This window comes from Somniosus microcephalus, chromosome 20 (assembly GCF_052327205.1).
Source record: "Somniosus microcephalus isolate GS21.2 chromosome 20, FLI_Smic_1.0, whole genome shotgun sequence".
Classification (NCBI taxonomy): Eukaryota; Metazoa; Chordata; class Chondrichthyes; order Squaliformes; family Somniosidae; genus Somniosus; species Somniosus microcephalus.
This window is the reverse complement of record NC_141006.1, coordinates 43,183,508-43,201,414: the sequence shown is the minus strand read 5'-3', so window position 1 is coordinate 43,201,414 and position 17,907 is coordinate 43,183,508. Positions and strand designations below refer to the sequence as shown.

General features: G+C 42.6%; 1 protein-coding gene across 22 annotated transcripts in view; it reads right to left on the bottom strand.

Annotated features, from left to right (window-relative positions):
- The window catches only part of macf1a (microtubule actin crosslinking factor 1a), a 628,388-nt gene that overhangs the window by 253,121 nt on the left and 357,360 nt on the right, over positions 1-17,907 (bottom strand). For all 22 annotated transcript variants that reach the window (XM_085962506.1, XM_085962516.1, XM_085962528.1 and 19 more), the window contains 5 exons: positions 14,849-14,926; positions 13,653-13,814; positions 5,573-5,677; positions 2,848-2,943; positions 777-902 (listed from right to left, as the gene is read on the bottom strand). In XM_085962506.1, coding sequence (XP_085818632.1) covers positions 777-902; positions 2,848-2,943; positions 5,573-5,677; positions 13,653-13,814; positions 14,849-14,926 — 567 coding nt within the window. The remainder of the gene's footprint in view (positions 1-776; positions 903-2,847; positions 2,944-5,572; positions 5,678-13,652; positions 13,815-14,848; positions 14,927-17,907) is intronic.

Below are 17,907 nucleotides of genomic sequence, written 5' to 3'. Positions count from 1 at the left end.
CACTGGTTTACAGGGTTATTTGGAGCAGAGTGGGAAGAATCTCAGCCTCCAGTGACAGGTCCAATCATTAACCTTGAAGTACTGTAGACTTTCCCTGTTCCAGTTTCAGATGACTGAGACTGCCATACATGTTTCTGACGTTTCATCATCAGGCATGGTATCTTACCGTCCATGAAGAGGGTAGTCACTGGTTGGTTGCGAGACAGCTGATGAAAGGTTTAAACCTTTATTAGGTACCAGGAGCTGCTCATAAGTGGCATGGTGGGCAGCACAACTCACTATTAAATGTGTGGGTACACTTATCTTCATGACCACAGCATGGACACACATGACACCTCGTCAAATGGCTGTTCCACCAGATTGAGGTGTGGAACTTCAAAAGCAGCTGTTTGCCCCTCTCCAATCCAATTATAAGGCACTGAGCCCTGGATATATAAATGCGTATTCTTATACCTAGCTTCCAAGTAAAATGTCCCAGCAATTGTCATCTCAGAGTTTCCTCTTCTACCACATAACGGATATCTGCCATGTTGGAGGAACTTACTCAGGGCAGCTTGCAATGTGCAAGGCACTTTGATGCCCGAGATGTCAAAGTTCAAAATTATGCATCAGATTTACTGATCGCAAACTGCTTAATTCAGGTCCTTCTGTGAAGGGCTTTTGGATAAGAAGCAATCTTCCATGAGGTTGACTTCCACATATTTCTCAAACAAACAAGACAATTATCAAAAGGCTAGATTCATATTCAGGTCCAACGTGCATGATTCTGTCCATACCATGGAATCTTGAAGTAGATCCTCCAGTCTTGACAGACCACTGGTCCGGTCACACTTATACTTTCTCTTTATCGTCTCCTGCAGGTTCCGTAAATACTGCTCTGCTTCTTTAATGTCACTTAAAAACTGCAAGACAACAGGAACACACAAATAATATTTATCTTAGTGGGTTAAAGGGGCTAAACCAGAAGACACTATTCGCCCAAACAACTCCTATACTAAACTAAAGTTCTGATGAAAGGTTATCGACCTGAAACATTAACTCTGTTCCTGTCTCCACAGATGCTGTCTGACCTGCTGAGCATTTCCAGCATTCTCTGTTTTTATTTTTAACTCCTATACTAAGATGGGCAGATATGCATTCGTGATTTAGAAAACTCAACCTGTAGAAAATGAGTTCCTCTATCAGGTTATCTGTCACAAATTCATTCATCTCAGTTGGGCAAGTTTAATGAGTTATTTAACTACTGCTTTATTTAGTGGCCTGGGTCGAATGTTGCATCTTGGAGGAAAGGGAAACAATCAAATTGAGCTTGTAACTGACCAAACAATGACTAGCAATGATGGAAAGTATGAAGGATTCATTCTGCCCATCTCAGTTTAAAATACATAGTTGCAAACAGCCTGTAAATGGGAGATAAAAATATAAGAAAAAAATAAGTAAAATTGTATCTAACAATAAGTTAACTGGGATCTCCAATGAAGGTAATCTATGCATAAACATTAACAAATGTCAAAAGTAACGTTCTATTAAAAAATGCTGATATAACAACTGTTATGAAATCCAACTATCTTAGGCAAAGCTCCATTCATTATCAGATTTCTGTACTTCACAGAATTCAAAAGGTCTAAAATACATATGGACAATAACTTTATGAAAATGTATAATACACAGCTTACTGATGGCTCAACAAATTGGTTCAGTGAGCAATTGAGCCTTACAGACTAGAAATATTCAAGTTTGATTCTTGGATCTGCAGTAGGGGCCTGCAATTGCCCACAGCGGAATTGGGACAGGGAAGGGAAAATCAACCAGGGTTTCTGCTTATGACTCAGTATAGGATCAAGTTTGGCTGTGTTTCCCTCCACGCTTTATCAACACTCATTCTCTGGTCTCATACATAAATAATGACTATTTAGTTCAGGTACAGGACGGAGACCAGCATTCGTGAAACTAGACCACTGCAAGGAGTCAACACCTTCAGGAGAGAAGAAAAGTGGTGAAAAAAGAAAGAATTTCTAATACACAAAGCTTACTAGTATCCATGGGAGATAATAACTCGCTACCGAGATTGAGAGAAAATATGAGAAGGTATATTTTCCAAAGAGAACCATGGACTTTGTTTGGGATGCAGGTGCTGCTCGTCTCAGAGGCTTAGGTGGTAGGGACTCAAGGGAAGAAGAAATAAAGTAAATAGAAGGAAAGGAGAAGTTAAAGAATAATAATTAAACAAATAGCAAAGACAAGACTAGAGAAACAACAGAGATAGAAAGATCCAGACCAGAAAAACTAGAAGAAAAAAATCTGAGAAAAAAGCAAGACAGCAACAATGCAGCAGGCCTCTTCCTTCCCTCTTGAAGATGTGAAGTTCATGCAAAAAACTCAGGAAAGAGCTGTGCAAAGTCACCACTATAATCTTGTGTGTGGAAGAGAATTACTCTAGTCACTATGTGTGGCAACATTCAAATATAATTTTTTTTCAGTTCACTTACAATATCCCTATTCATAATAACCAGAGTAATATTCCTCTTATAGTTACCTAGCAACAAGAATGCTGATGAGTTGGGCTCAGCAATGGCTGAGACCTTGCAAGTAGTTCCTTGCTCTTTAATACCCAATTTACAGTGGCAAACAAGAGTTTAATTTGCTGAACATTCACTGTAATTTGCCACTATGAACAACCCAAACAGGCCAATTTTATAAGTCCACACTGCCGGCGGGGAGTCTCGTGGCCGGAATGGTTGGAAAACCAGAGGCAGTGTTCCCTGCATTTCCAACTTGCGCTGCCAACTTGTGCAAATAGATCTCTATAGTTAGTATATTTATTGTAACAATAGCAGTCTGTTTTACCTGGAAGTAAGCAGTATTATCTTTCACATGTTGTTCCACACAGCAACACAGCTGTTTGACCCAGTGCCACTGTGTCTGAAGTGCCGCACTGTATGCCTTGGAAGTGACAAAAAGCAGCACAGTCAAAACATTTATAGTATTTTAAGTTCCTTATGTTGTTTTTTTGTGATGAAACTATTCCACAGTATAAAAAGACTAAACCATGTTATTGCATTAGACAAGAATGCATATGCACTTATCTTTCAGACTAATTGCAGCCTCCCTTATAGAACTTATAATATGGTGCTTTATCACATCCTCAGGCCATCTCAAAGCACTTCACAACTAATATTTACTTTTTGAAATGCTGTCACATAGCAAACACTGCAGCCACGGCACGGTCCCACAAACCGCAAAGAAAATGAATGACTAGTTAGTCTGTTTAATTTCCAGTGCTGTTGCTCGAGGGTGGAATGTTAATCAGCATACCTGTGGAATATTTAAGGAGAGAGTGCAGCATTGTTGGATACGGCATTGTTGAAATGACATCTCATTTGAATCATTATGCATCTAACAATGCAGCATACATTGCACTAAAATGACAGCCTAGATTATGTGCCCAACGCCTGGAGTAGGGCTTGAACCCATGACCATCTGACTCACAGGCAAGAGTGCTACCAACTGAGACAAGCTGGTATTAATGGTTGGTATGTAGCTCTGTCTTGCCATTACATATTCCTTTTAACTGAATTTCAATATCTTTGTAAAACAACAAATTTTGAATGTTCTTGCTCTACAACATAGTTAAAAAGTGCTTTCTTTTCATTTTTGCTCAGAAAGTACCCTCTTATCCCCCAACAGTATAGAAATTAATTACACACCAATATAGATTTATAGCCAAAAGAATTAAATGCAAGGTTTTGTAACTCTGAAGACTAGAGGTTGTGCATTAAAATTAAAATATTTGTTCTTTACAACTGTAGAATATTGTGAAAAGATGTCTGCGCCTTTGGACATTTTACTATGTTAAAGGCGCTATATAAATACAAGTTGTTGTTGTTAACTTTCTACTACTGTCTGTTAATATCCATTATTGGACATTTACAGAAAATATGGCAAAAATGATTTTTCCTATTTTTACCTCTTCAGTATGTATGATAGTTGTTCTAAACTGTGGATATACCACAATCATAAGCAACCTGACTCTCTCTCTCTCCACCCCACCCCCCCCAACTCAATAATGGATTTTCCAGGGCCTATGACCGCTTACGCTGTAAGTGCCCCGCAAGTTCCGGGATTCCGCATGTGATGTGCAAAAACCCGGAACTTGCGATCTGTCAAGTTTCAGCTTGACAGATTGTACGAATCCGCAGGAAATGGACATTCACTCGTGCAGAGTTAGGCTATTTGCCCAACTACTGCCCAGTGAATGCTCACGAAACCCTTAAACCTGGTAAAAGTAGGCATAAGGCCTTCTTTTACCAGTGTAAGGGTTTGAATAAATATTAAAATAAAATTTTACGTGAGTTAACTGTACAAAAACCGTTGAAATTAATTTCGGTTATTTTTGGCCCCTTGAAAAATGTTTACATTTATTTGTCAAAAAATTTAATTTTTGTTTTAAATGCTTAATTAAATTGTATTTTAATTAATTTTGACCATATGAGAATTTATTTTTATTTCAGTGTTGTGAAAGTATGTTTTTAGGGGATTCCTATTATGCTTATGGGGATTCTGTACATAAATGGAATCCCCCGTTGTGATTGGTAGAGCTCGCCCACGTGATACCAGGGATGCTTGCGAACCGCATGCACTCCTGAGATACGTGGGCCTCTATGCAGGCGTATGCCTGCAGGGCCAGAAGCACGAGTCTTCGAAGGTACGGCGACACCAGGTAGGTGTGGAGTTTACTTGCGGTTCGGAGGCATTTGCCCGCGGGAAGCCTCCGACCGTAATTTCCAGCCCATTACGTTAGCCAGGTCGGCAAGATCATGGACTTCAGCCTAAGAATTAACATTGTTCCCCAGTCAATTAACAGATGATGCATCTTCAGCAAGCAGAAGTAATCCTGCCAAAACTTAGCACTCCTATCTGATATCCTGGCAGAGGTCTGTTAAAACCCAGGCACTCAATGAACAGCAAGTGAGTGCAAATATTGAGACTGGGGCGTTAACAGTTCCTTGGGAGATCAGGAAGGTAATGCTTTATTCTGCTACAACTACTTGGAACAAATACCATTATCTTTAAATTTAAAAAAACTAAGCATGATTGAGGTAGCTGTTGGTATTCTCATACAATTTACAGGAAACTTTGTGCTATCCGGAGGTGAGCTATCCGGCAATCTGGAGCCACCGGCAAAAATCAGCAGCCGTTTTTTATTCTTTGTTTGTTTTTTTTGCTTTGTTTGAACAGTCAAGCTGTGCAAGGTCTGTAGCTATAGCAGCAGCTTCAGCTACAGAGCTTTAGGGCCACACCCGAGTGTTTAGAAGCTGTTGCTAAGCAACAGTGTTTGTTGTCAAATACGGAGATAAGAATCTCCGTATCTCTCAACATTAACTCTGGAGAGTACGGAAGTTTTGAGGCAACGGCAGCAGCTCGGTCCTGTGGGTGCCGGATAGCACAACGTTTCCTGTAATAGCATAATGGGTTGAACAATAGAGACAGCTATAATTCAGACTTATTTCTGTCGTGAAATCAGATTTCAATAATGATGTGTCAAACTTTATATATTAGCAGAACAAACTACCTCAACTGTCTGCCTGGCTGGATGGTTCTCCAGTGAAAGCTGTTCTCCTGTCTCCTGGTGGGACTTGATAACCTTCTGTTTCTGCTCCAGTTCTTTCTTCAGTTCCTATAGGAGATGTGATAAGAGTTATTTTTAACCAGCCTTCACGCAATTATTTTAATGATCACATCAATTATTGAGATGCATAGAGACCGAGTACAAATAACTCTGAAGGAATAAGAAAAACCTACAGCTGTCATTAGCAAAGATTAGAACAGTATCTTGGAATTTATAATCAAGGTCAGCAAATGGGAGGAACAAGTACAAGTGGATTGCCCAGTAACACAAACCAGATTTTAAATCTCTGCCAATATTACAATTAATGCTGACAAGCACTTCTTCATGGTTTCACAGATGAAGCCTTTTAAAGACACATTACAAATCACAGATTACAGGTTGTCAACTCACTATTTTAAAAGTGTAAAAGTTAATACTTTTGCTATGGTATTTATTCAGCAGAGAGATGGTTAATAGTTTCTCTCACTAATGTGTTCTAATGGTCAGATTAAGTGAACTGGTAGAATTAATCAGTTGGAGGATTGAAATCGGTTAGCTCGATTTAATCATTTTACAGAATTGTTTGGATCTAAACTGGTATATGATAGAATATTCTATAATATTCTATCAATATTCTATTCATCCTCATGTTTGAGAATTTAATTACTTTTGTTTGTTTTCCTGAACCATATGCTATATTCATCTCTAACCTCACCACAACTGCTATCTCAGGGTGGGGGCGGTCATAGGTGTGAAAATATCATTCCTGTTTAGTAATTCTCCAGGTGGCCTTAGCTAGTCACAAATTCATCACAAGAGGAATAAAAGCCAAACCTTTGTGCATCACCCATTAAACCACTGCTAATAATTTGCTTAGTATGAACACATAAAGGAAGCGTGTCTACTCATCTTAAAAAAAATTTCAACCATACGCCAGAATCAGCTTGCAGGAGACACAATTCAAGAAAGTATGGGACAGAGAGGGAGAGAGGAACAGAGAGTGGGAGCTTGAGCAGCAGCTGGCATCACTGTGGTGGCACCCGTGAGGCAGAGAGCTTCATGGATAGCATGTTTCAGGAAGTGGTCACCCCGCAGTTAAGGAGTGCGCAGGCAGAGAGGGAATGGGTGACCGCCAGACAGAAGAGGGCCAAGGGTGGCTCAGCTGTACAAGGGGGGGGGGGGGAAGAAGAGAGTGGGAGAGCAATAGTGGTAGAGGATTCGATAGTTAGGGGAGCAGACAGGCGTTTTTGCGGCCGCAGATGTGACTCCAGGATGGTATGTTGCCTCCCTGGTGCCAGGGTTAAGGATGTCTCTGAGCGGCTGCAGAACATTCTGAGGGAGGAGGGTGAACAGCCAGATGTCGTGATCCATATTGGTACCAACGACATAGGTAGAAAGAGGGATGAGGTCCTGCAGGCAGATTTTAGGGAGCTAGTAAAGAAATTAAAAAGCAGGACCTCAAAAGGTAGTGATCTCCGGATTAATCCCGGTGCCACACGCGAGTGAGTGAGTATAGAAATAGGAGGATAGAGCAGATGAATGCATGGCTGGAGAGATAGTGCAGGAGGGAGGGCTTTAGATTCCTGGGGCATTGGGACTGGTTCTGGGGGAGGTGGGACCTGTACAGGACAGACGGGTTGCACCTCAACAGGGCCGGAACCAATATCCTCACGAGGAGGTTTACTAGTGCTGTTGGGGAGGGTTTAAACTAATTTGGCAGGGGGATGGACACCAGGATCTAACATTAGAAAGGGGAAATAAATTGCTCAAAGGATTGGGAGAGGCAGAGAGCACTAAAGTAAGAAATTAGGTGGGGTCAAACTAAGAGAATACTTGATGGTCTAAGATGGGTTTACAGTGCATGTATGTGAACACTCAAAGCGTAGCACACAAGGTAAGTGAGCTGCAGGCACAAATAGCCACATGGGATAATGATGTTGTGGCAATAACTGAGATCTGGCTCAAAAAAGGGAAGGATTGGGTATTAAATATCCCTGGTTATAAGGTGTTCAGGCAAGATAGGGAAGGAAAGATACAGTGCTGGAGAGGGAGGATGTCCTGGAGGGGTCAAGGACAGAATCTATGTGGCTAGAGTTAAGAAATAATAGAGGTGCCATTACACTACTAGGTGTATTCTAGAAGAACATAAATAGGAGCAGGAGTAGGCCAATCGGCCCCTCGAGCCTGCTCCGCCATTCAATAAGATCATGGCTGATCTGATCCTAACCACCAATCCACTATCACAGAACCATCTCCTGAATCTAACAGAATTAGACACACGAAATAGGAGCAGGATCAGGCTACACGGCCCCTGGGCCCGCTCCGCTACCCACAGGGCCATGACCGATCCGAACCTAGACTCATGTCCAAATTCCCGCCCGCTCCCCGTAACCCTTAATTCCCTTTACTTCTAGGAAACTGTCTATTTCTGTTTTAAATTTATGTAATGATGTAGCTTCTACAGCTTTTTGGGGCAGCATATTCCATGGACCTACCACCCTCTGAGTGAAGTAGTTCCTCCTCATCTCAGTTTTGAAAGAGCAGCCCCTTATTCTAAGACTATGCCCCCTAGTTCTAGTTTCACCCATCATCGGGAACATCTTCCCCGCATCCACCCGATCCAACCCCTTCACAATCTTATATGTTTCAATAAGATCGCCCCTCATTCTTCTGAACTCCAATGAGTAGAGTCCCAATCTACTCAACCTCTCCTCATATGTCCATCCCCTCATCCCCGGGATTAACCGAGTGAACCTTCTTTGTACTGACTCGAGAGCAAGTATGTCCTTTCTTAAGTATGGACACCAAAACTGTACGCAGTATTCCAGGTGCGGTCTCACCAATACCTTGTACAACTGAAGCAATACCTCCCTATTTTTATATTCTATCCCCCTAGCAATGAAAGCCAACATTCCATTGGCCTTCTTAATCACTTGCTGCACCTGCATACTAACCTTTTGAGTTTCGTGCACCAGGACCCCCAGATCCCTTTGTACTACAGTACTTTCCAGTTTCTTGCCATTAAGATAATAACTTGCTCTACGATTTTTCCTGCCAAAGTGCATAACCTCACACTTTCCAGTATTGTATTCCATCTGCCAAATCTCTGCCCACTTACTTAGCCTGTCGATGTCCCCTTGCAGGGGACATCGACAGGCTAAGTATAGACCATTGAATAGTGGGAAAGATGGAGGAGCAAATTTGCAGAGAAATTACAGAGAGGTGCAAGAACTATAGAGCAGTAATAATGGGGGACATCAACTATCCTAATATAGACTGGGAATGTAATAGTGTAAAGGGCTGAGAAGGGGAAGATTTTCTTTAGTGTTCAGGAGGACTTTCCTGATCAGTATGTTTCCGGCATTGCTGGACCTGGTTCTGGGGAATGAGGTAGGTCAAGTGGAGCAAGTGTCAGTAGGTGAACATTTAAGGAACAGTAATCATAGCAGCATAAGGTTTAGATCAGCTATGGAAAAGGACAGGGAGCAATCTAGAGTAAAAATGTTTAACTGGGGGGAAGGCCAATTTCAGTGGGATGAGAATGGATCTGGCCTGGGTAAACTGGAATCAAAGATTGGCAGGCAAAACTGTAATCGAACAATGGGCTGCCTTTAAAGAGGAAATAGTTCAGGTACAGTTGAGGTACATTCCCACTAGGGGGAAAGGCAGGGCAACTAAAGTCAGGGCTCCCTGATGACGAAACAGATAGAGAATATGATGAAGCAGAAAAAAAGCGTGTATGACAGATTGCAAATACATCTGAGAATCAGGCTATAGAAAGGTCAGAGGAGAAGTGAAAAAAAGAGGGGCAAAGAGAGGCTATGAAAATAGAATGGCAGCCAACATAAAAGGTAATACAAAAGTCTTCTACAGGCATATAAATAGTAAAAGGGTAGTAAGAGGAGGGGTGGGGCCGAATAGGCACCAAAAAGGAGACCTATGCACGGAGGCTGAGGTACTAAATGAGTACTTTGCATCTGTCTTCACCAAGGAAAAGGATGCTGCCATAGACATAGTGGAGGAGGAGGTAGTGGAGACACTTGGTAGGATAAAAATTGATAAAAGAGGAGGTCTTAGAAAGGCTGGCAGTACTTAAAGTAGATAAATCACCAGGAGCGGATGGGATGCATCCTAGGATGCACAGGGAATTGAGGGCGGAAATCATGGAGGTACTGGCCATAATATTCCAATCGCCCATAGATACGGGGGGGGTGGTGCCAGAGGACTGGAGAATTGAAAAATGTTATAACATTGTTCAAAAAAAGGGTGTAAAGATAAACCCAGCAACTACAGGTCAGTCAGTTTGACCTCAGTAGTGGGGAAGCTTTTAGAAACAGTAATCAGGGACAAAATTAAAAGTCACTTGGATAGGTGTGGATTAATTAAGAAAAGTCAGCACGAATTTGTTAAAGGCAAATCGTGTTAAACCAACTTGATCGAGTTTTTTGATGAGGTAACAGAGAGGGTTGATGAGGATAATGCGGTTGATGTAGTGTACATGGATTTTCAAAAAGTATTCGACAAAGTGCCAGAAAAGTTGAAGCCCATGGAATAAAAGGGACAGTGGCAGCATGGATACGGAATTGGCTAAGTGACAGGAAACAGAGAGTAGTGGTGAACAGTTGTTTTTCTGACTGGAGGCAGGTATACAGTGGTGTTCCCCAGGGGTCGGTACTAGGACCACTGCTTCTCTTGATATATATTAATGACTTGCATATGGGTGTACAGGGCACAATTTCAAAATTTGCAGATGACACAAAACTTTGAAGTACAGTGAACAGTGAGGAGGAGAGTGATAGACTTCAGGAAAACAGACAGGCTGGTGAAATGGGCTGATGAAATTTAGCGCAGAAAAGTGTGAAGTGATACATTTTGGTAGAAAGAATGAGGAAAGGACATATAAACTAAATGGTACAATCCCAAAGGGGGTGCACGAACAGAGAGACCTGGGGGTGTGTGTGCACAAATCATTGAAGGTGGCAGGGCAGGTTGAGAAAGCAGTTAAAAAGGCTTACGGGATCCTGGGCTTCATAAATAGAGATATAGGGCCCGATTTTGTGGACTGTGTGGGAAATGGTCGGATTCCCCTGAATGTGGGGTTCTGACCCACAAAAAAAATGGGTCAGCCAGCTGCACGCAATTTTCCCTCAAGTGGCCAAATAATTTCCAGCGTGTGGGCAGCCTTGCTAATTGTCCATTTCCAGTCAGGAAGCCCCACAGTATGATGTCATCATTCGTGGTGCTTTCAAGGTCCACAGCAAGCATTGCTTCCTCTGTTGGCTTCCAAACGAACCATACAGGATGGCAGAGGAGCCTTCAGCAGCTGTGGCCAGTGCCAGACCCCGAACTGCCTCCAAATTCGACGAAGCTTCACTGCAGGCATTATTGGATGGGGTTGGGGCCCACAGGGAGGTCCTCTTCCCTAGGTCAGGCAGGAAGAGGCCTCCCACTGAGACCAAGGCTGCATGGGTGCAGGTGTCAGCAGATGTCAACTCGAATGTGCATGTAACCTTGGCATCACATCTCTAATTCCTTCCTCTACTCCCCCACAGGACCATCCAGAGCCCCCGTCCCCACTGTGGAGGAGGAAGAGGCTGTGCAGCCAGACTCCTCAGAGGAAGCTCCAACCTCTGAGGGCGCAGCGTCAGCAGAAGTAAGCGCACCCAGCATCAGCACAGACACTCACACTTCGGGGGGGACCTTCGGGACATAGAGTAGTGTTGTCAGCTGGTGTTTCACAGCTCATAAGTGAGCCTCAGCAGATTCTGGAGACAGGGACAGCAGTGGAGAGTCCTCGTCGGAGGGCACAGGACACTGCCAGCTCAGCTGCGCTGCATGTCGACCCTCTGCCTCTGGGTCCATCCGCAAGAGAAGAGGTGATGGATCTCCATGCACAGATGCAGGAGTCTCTGGCAGGTTTTGTCTCCAGGGTCGTTGCGAGTGTGGAGCGAATGGAGGAGTCCATAGCGACCATGAGCAGAGCCTTTGTGGAGTCACTGGCGCAGGAACGCATCACCATGGAAAGGTTGGCAACCTCCATGGAGGAGATAACTCGCCAGGGTATGGAAAACATGGCGAGTGCTCATAAGAGAATGACATCTCTTGAGGAGCGTTGGCCATCTATTGAACAGAGAAACCAGACCTTCATGGAAGTCCTTCTGAGTAGGACTGCCAGTGCAGATACGGGTCCCCATGGCCCCCTAAAGCGCAGCAAGATGCTCTCAAGCCACTTCCAAGCGCTGGCCCCTTCTGGCCTGTGCAGCTTCAGGTGAGTGAGCAGCAGCCTGGTGCTCCTGGTAATCATCCTGCTGTTCCTGGTTCTGCTGCTGCCACCTCTGCTGCTGGAGATCCTCTAATGGCAAGGGGGGGGAAGGAAAAAAAGGCGTCCCATGCTTCTGTTGATGCCTCCGCTGAGGAAGCGCTGAGTGAGGGTGGCGAGAGGGGCTTCCCAGGAGATCACATTGGAGAAGTGTGTGAGGCTCCAAACTTCCACAGCTGTGCCTAAGCCTTGAAGAAGTAGCCCCAAGCCTGCAGCAACAAGGTCCTTCAACATACAAATGCTCTCCGTTTAAATCGCAGCTTTCCCGAATGACCTGCAGCTAAGAGCAAGCAAGCTGGCAAGCTTCACGCCAGGTTTCATTAGCAGGGTTCCCCGCAGGCGTGTTTAGCGTGGGGAATCCCTGAAAATCGCAAGGGCACCCTAAAATGGCATTAAACATGCCAATAATTGGTGATTAGTGTCCCGACGGCCCGTCCCACCAGCCTGTCCCGCCAGTGGCGGGCGGGACTGAATCAGCTTGCGGAGAAACGGTGGTCCGAAAGTCGGACGGGGCGGGGAATCAGGCGGGGAATCGCGACCCCCTATTTCGGCGATTTTTGGCCCCCGCCCGCCTGAAAACCTGCCCGACGGCTGGCAGAAAATCGGGACCATAGAGTACAAAAGTGTGGAAATTATGATGAACATGTATAAAACACTGGATCGGCCCCAACTGGAGTACCGTGTCCAATTCTGGACAGCACACTTTAGGAAGAATGTGAAAGGCCTTAGAGGAGGTGCAGAAAAGATTTACGAGAATGATTCCAAGAATGTGGGGCTTCAGTAATGTTGATAGGCTGGAGAAGCTAGGGTTGTTCCCCTTGGAGCAGAGAAGATTGAGAGGAGATTTGATAGAGGTGTTCAAAATCATGAGGGGTCTGGACAGAGTAGATGGAGAGAAACTGTTCCCATTGGCAGAAGGGTCGAGAACCAGAGGACACAGATTTAAGGTGATTGGCAAAAGAACCAAAGGCGACGCAAGAAAAAACTTTTTTACGCAGCGAGTGGTTAAGATCTGGAATGCACTGCTTGAAAGGGTGGTGGAGGCAGACTCCATCTTATCTTTCAAAAGGGAGTTGGATAAGTGTCTGAAGGAAAAAAATTTGCAGGGCTACAGAGAAAGGGCAGAGGAGTGGGACTAACAGAGTCGGCACGAGCTCAACAGGCCGAATGGCCTTCTTCCGTGCTGTAACCATTCTATGATTCCAAGTTCAAGTTGGACAGCAAATTTTTTTTGCGATACTTAAGAGTGCCACAAAAATGAGTAAATGCCAGGGAAGAAGTGTGTGATTTCAAGATTGCTGTTAAACTCTATTCAGGGCAATGACAACAGAAGCTCTGCCGTGCAATGGAACGATAGTCCTAAAATGACTAGGAAGGGTTTGAAGTTACAATTGAGGGCAACGCTTTAAAAAAAATGTTTTCCAGCCCCATTGTTCCTTAAGTTTGGTGAATACATCTATATAATTAAAAATTTGGTGATTCCGTGTCTGTGTGAATGTAATGCAAATCACAAACTTCCATAATACGATAGCAAAAAACTGCGGATGCTGGAAATCCAAAATAACAACAGAAAATGCTGGAAAAACTCAGCAGGCCAGGCAACATCCATGGAGAGAGAAACTGTCAATGTTTTGGGTCGAAACCCTTCTACAGAACCTGGGGGAAATGAGACAAGGAGACTTTCTTGATGAGGCTATACAATAAAAACCTTAATGTAAAACTTACAATGAAATATTCTTTCTTTGCAGAAATATTTGTATTGCTGTCACTCCAGTCATAAGCTAATTCTTCCTCCTCCTTTTCATTCAGCCAGATAAGCTCTGATGTAACTTCTGATACAAAACTGTGCAAACTGATAAGGTGTCTCATACGCAACCTTGACGTTTCCTGAGGAAAAGGAACATACAGCATTACATATTGAATAAACAACAAGGAACGTATCTCTTAGTCAGTGATCAAAACACCATGAAGACGACATAAAATATTAAGTTTGACTATCACTTTATGTATAACTTTGTGGCAGAGATGTCGGCTTCGGACTATGAAATGTTTATGACAAACTGTAACTACTGTCAATTAAATTTTTAATTCACTGAATGAAAGTTCCTTTTTATGCTTTTAGGTAATACATTTTTTGTATGTAGAATGTACTGGTTTTCAGTGCTCGAGAGGAAAAGATGTTTCCAGCCACCATTGTTCAGCTCTTTTGTCTGGTGCAGTGTGGCACTGGTACAAGTCTCAGTTCAGAGGTGAACCCTCTATGTCAGAGCAGAACACAGAAGTATACACTCACAAAAGAAACAAATGAAAAAAACTTTAAGTTTTCACAGGATAAGCCAAAATGTTCAGACGATGGATTAACAGACAAAAAAATGTACCAACATGAATTATTTTCCTACTATCTCCTCTTATACTCCTAGTTTAAGTGCAATTGCTTAAAACTTGAGCTTTTTAAATAAAAAATCTAAAATTGCTGCCGTTACGTTTTTCTTAATATGTACAGGCCGCTTGGCAACATACCGCAGAATCTATATTCTCTTGCCACAGAATTTGGTTTGGCTTGCTGTAGAAATTGGCTTAGAAGTGCCACAGAATTCTAGGTACCCTGGCTAAAGTAGGTTGGGACAAATGCAAATGTAACATATCTTCCGAGATGTACAAACATGTCTGCTTTGTTTCCATGAAGATGCACAACAAAGTAATCAGCTCAGTTTTAACCAAAAGGCTAGAATGTGCCATTCCAGTAAAAAATGTTTGCGTTTACATCTGCCATGATTTTATTTAATTATTGGTACAGACAGGATTTGATTAGGGCAGCTGATAGCTTTCAGTTCTCGGTTATCAAATTACAAATACCCTGGGTAGGACTTTTATTGACCATTAATAGCAAAATAATTGAGTGATTTAAATGATTAACTTACCAGTAGTTTGAGGTATTGTACTTCCAGTTTACTCAATGTGTCCGAATAACTGGTCTTGAAGTTGGAAGAGATTTGGCCCTGTAAACAGAACAAATTGTAGTAATTAAATCTGTTGTAATGGAGGGTTTTATTGTTTCTGTACAACTACATCAAGAAAAAGAGAAGCATTTGCAGCACAGTTCATAGCAATGTGAAATTTACAAATCTGAACTTGTGTCCTCAGTGAAGCTCTCTTAAAGCTTAGAAGCCATCAAAAACCATGTTTATAAAGAGCCATGTAATTAATAGAGTGCCCTTTAGTTCTCTGATTAGCACAAAAGATGAAACCGTAACTCACTAAAAAAAAAACTGTGCATAGAAGTTGAAGGCAGAAATATTTATTACTTGGGCTGCAGGCTAACTGAATCAGAGGTATGGGGATAGGCTGGGAAAGTGGAGTTGAGGTAGAGGATGCCATGATCTTATTAAATGGTGGAGAAGGCTCAAGGGGCCATATGACCTACGCCTGCTCCTATTTCTTATATTCTCATGAGACTCTATTGTGACCTGCTAAGAGTCTTCTGTTTTCTGCTGTAATTTCCAACCCCAATCTGATTGCCAGCTGATTGGAGTTGAATCCAATTTGTTTGATTTGAAAATATAGATATCGGAAGTCTGGTTTCACATAACTGGTGCAGAGTGACCGGAGAACAGTGCTTGGTGCAAGTGTCAGTTTGTCCCTTATTTCTTTGAGTGACTGATCAACACAAAATACCCCTTTTCAGGTAAACCAGCTATTGTGAGACTTCTGCAGTGACATAAAATGTTAGATTCAATGGTTCAGAAGTCCTGAATTGTCCCAGCTCAGACCAAGCAGAATCAATGAAGAAATAAAATACTGTAGGTTGATTTTCTTTGAGAAATTAGGATATTGTTTGGAGGGCACCTTAGGGAATAAAAAATTGTGGTTGCTGCATTTTCAGCTGGGTAAGATAAGGAATGTTTATTGGAATTGAGTTATTGGGAGAAGAAATCACAAACGGGTTTCCTTTCTGTAAAGAAGGTGTACTTGATTTTGTCAGCTCTATACTTCATTACTTCAAAGATCTTCTTGTTGGCTTTCCATCATCCATCCTCCATAAATTCCAACTTGTCCAAAACACAGCTACCTGCATTCTGTCCTGCACTAAGTCCTGCTGACCCATCAACCCCTACACTGGTGCTCTGTCACCCAAAGCATCCATTTTAATATTTGTCTTCATCCTGAAATATTTCCACAGTCGCACATCTCCCTATCTGTGCAACTTCCTTCAGTTTTACATCCCCTTCTGTACCTTTCATACTCTTACTCTGCCCTCCTGTACAACAGAGAGTAGGGGTTAAGGGTAGTTACTCAGACTGGATACAGGTGGGAAATGGTGTTCCACAAGGATCGCTGCTGGGACCATTGCTGTTCACCTTTTACATAAATGATCGGGACTCGGGAATCGGAAGTACAATTTCAAAAGTTGCAGATAACACCAAACTTTGGGGGGGGGGGGGGGGGGGGGGTAAAGTTAATACTGAGGAAGACTGCGATAAAATACAAGACAACATTAATAAACATGCAGAACAGGCGCATAATTGGCAAATGAATTTCAAAAAAATAAGTGCGAGGTGTTACATTTATGTAGGAAGAATGAGGCCACATACTCCTTGGAAAATAACGAGTCTAAATAGGATAGAGGAACAAAGGGATACATAAATCACAAAGTAGCAAAGCAGGTTAATACGGCCATAAAAAAGCAAACAAAGCACTGGGGTTCATTTCTAGAGGGATAGAATTGAAGAGCAGAGAAGTTATGTTAAAGTTATATAGAACCTTGGTTAGACCACACTTGGAGTTACTGCGCACAGTTCTGGACCTCATATTCTAGGAAGTATATGAAGTCACTAGAGAAGGTGCAAAAAAGATTTACAAGGATGATACAAGAACTGAGAGGTTACACCTTCCAGGAAAGATTGAACAGGCTGGGGCACTTTTCTCTAGAAAAAAAGATTAAGGGGTAACCTGATAGAGGTCTTTAAGATAATGAAAGGGTTTGATATGGTGGACATAGAGAAGCTATTTCCACTTTTGGGGAAGACCAGAACTAGGGGCCATAAATATAAGTTAGTCACTAATAAATCCAATAGGGAATTCAGGAGAAACATCTTAATCCAGAGAGTGGTGAGAATGTGGAATACACTACCACAAGGAGTAGTTGAGGCAAATGGTATAGATGCATTTAAGGGAAAACTAGATAAGCACATGGAGGAGAAAGGGATAGAAGGTATGCTGATAAGATTAGATGAAGAGGGTGGGAGGGGCCTGGTGTGGAACATAAACACTGGCATAAACCAGTTGAGCTGAATGGCCTGTTTCTGTGCTGTAGATTCTATGTAATTCTATGTATTTCCTATTTCTTCTGCCTACTATTGGTGTTGGATCTTGGTTCTATTCTCTGGCAGTCCCATCTTTTCAACCGAGCCTTCAGTCACCTCTGTTAGATCCGTGTGTTAATGGAGACACGGAATGCAGGAGTTGATTTAACAAGTGTTTACTGAACAAAGTCTGGAGGTGAACTAACTACACAAGACGCTACACAGGCTTATATACCCGAGTGGTCACTACTGGTACTACAGTACACAGGGGCTTCAAAAACATAGTTCCTCTTAAAGGTACATACACTACAATTCCTCCCCTTTTAGATAAATAATACATAACATTTTAAGTAATCATTAAATAACATTTTTACAAGAACAATAATCTACACATTTGCTGAAGTTAATCAATTACAAATTCAGTCTCTCTGGAGGCTTCCTGACTCGGTCCGGATAATGCCTCGGTGGTGTAGTAGGTTTCGGTGGTGTAGTAGGTTCTTTTGGCAAGGTCGATTCGGCTTCAATGCCAGTGTCGGGTTCATCTGGTTCCAGTATCACCGGATCGGAGGTAGATACTATGGGTATCTCTGCTTCATCACTAGGCGTATAGAGTTGTGGTGTAGGTTGTCCTTTTTCGGATGACTATGATCTGGTCAGCATGGCGCCTTATGCTTTCT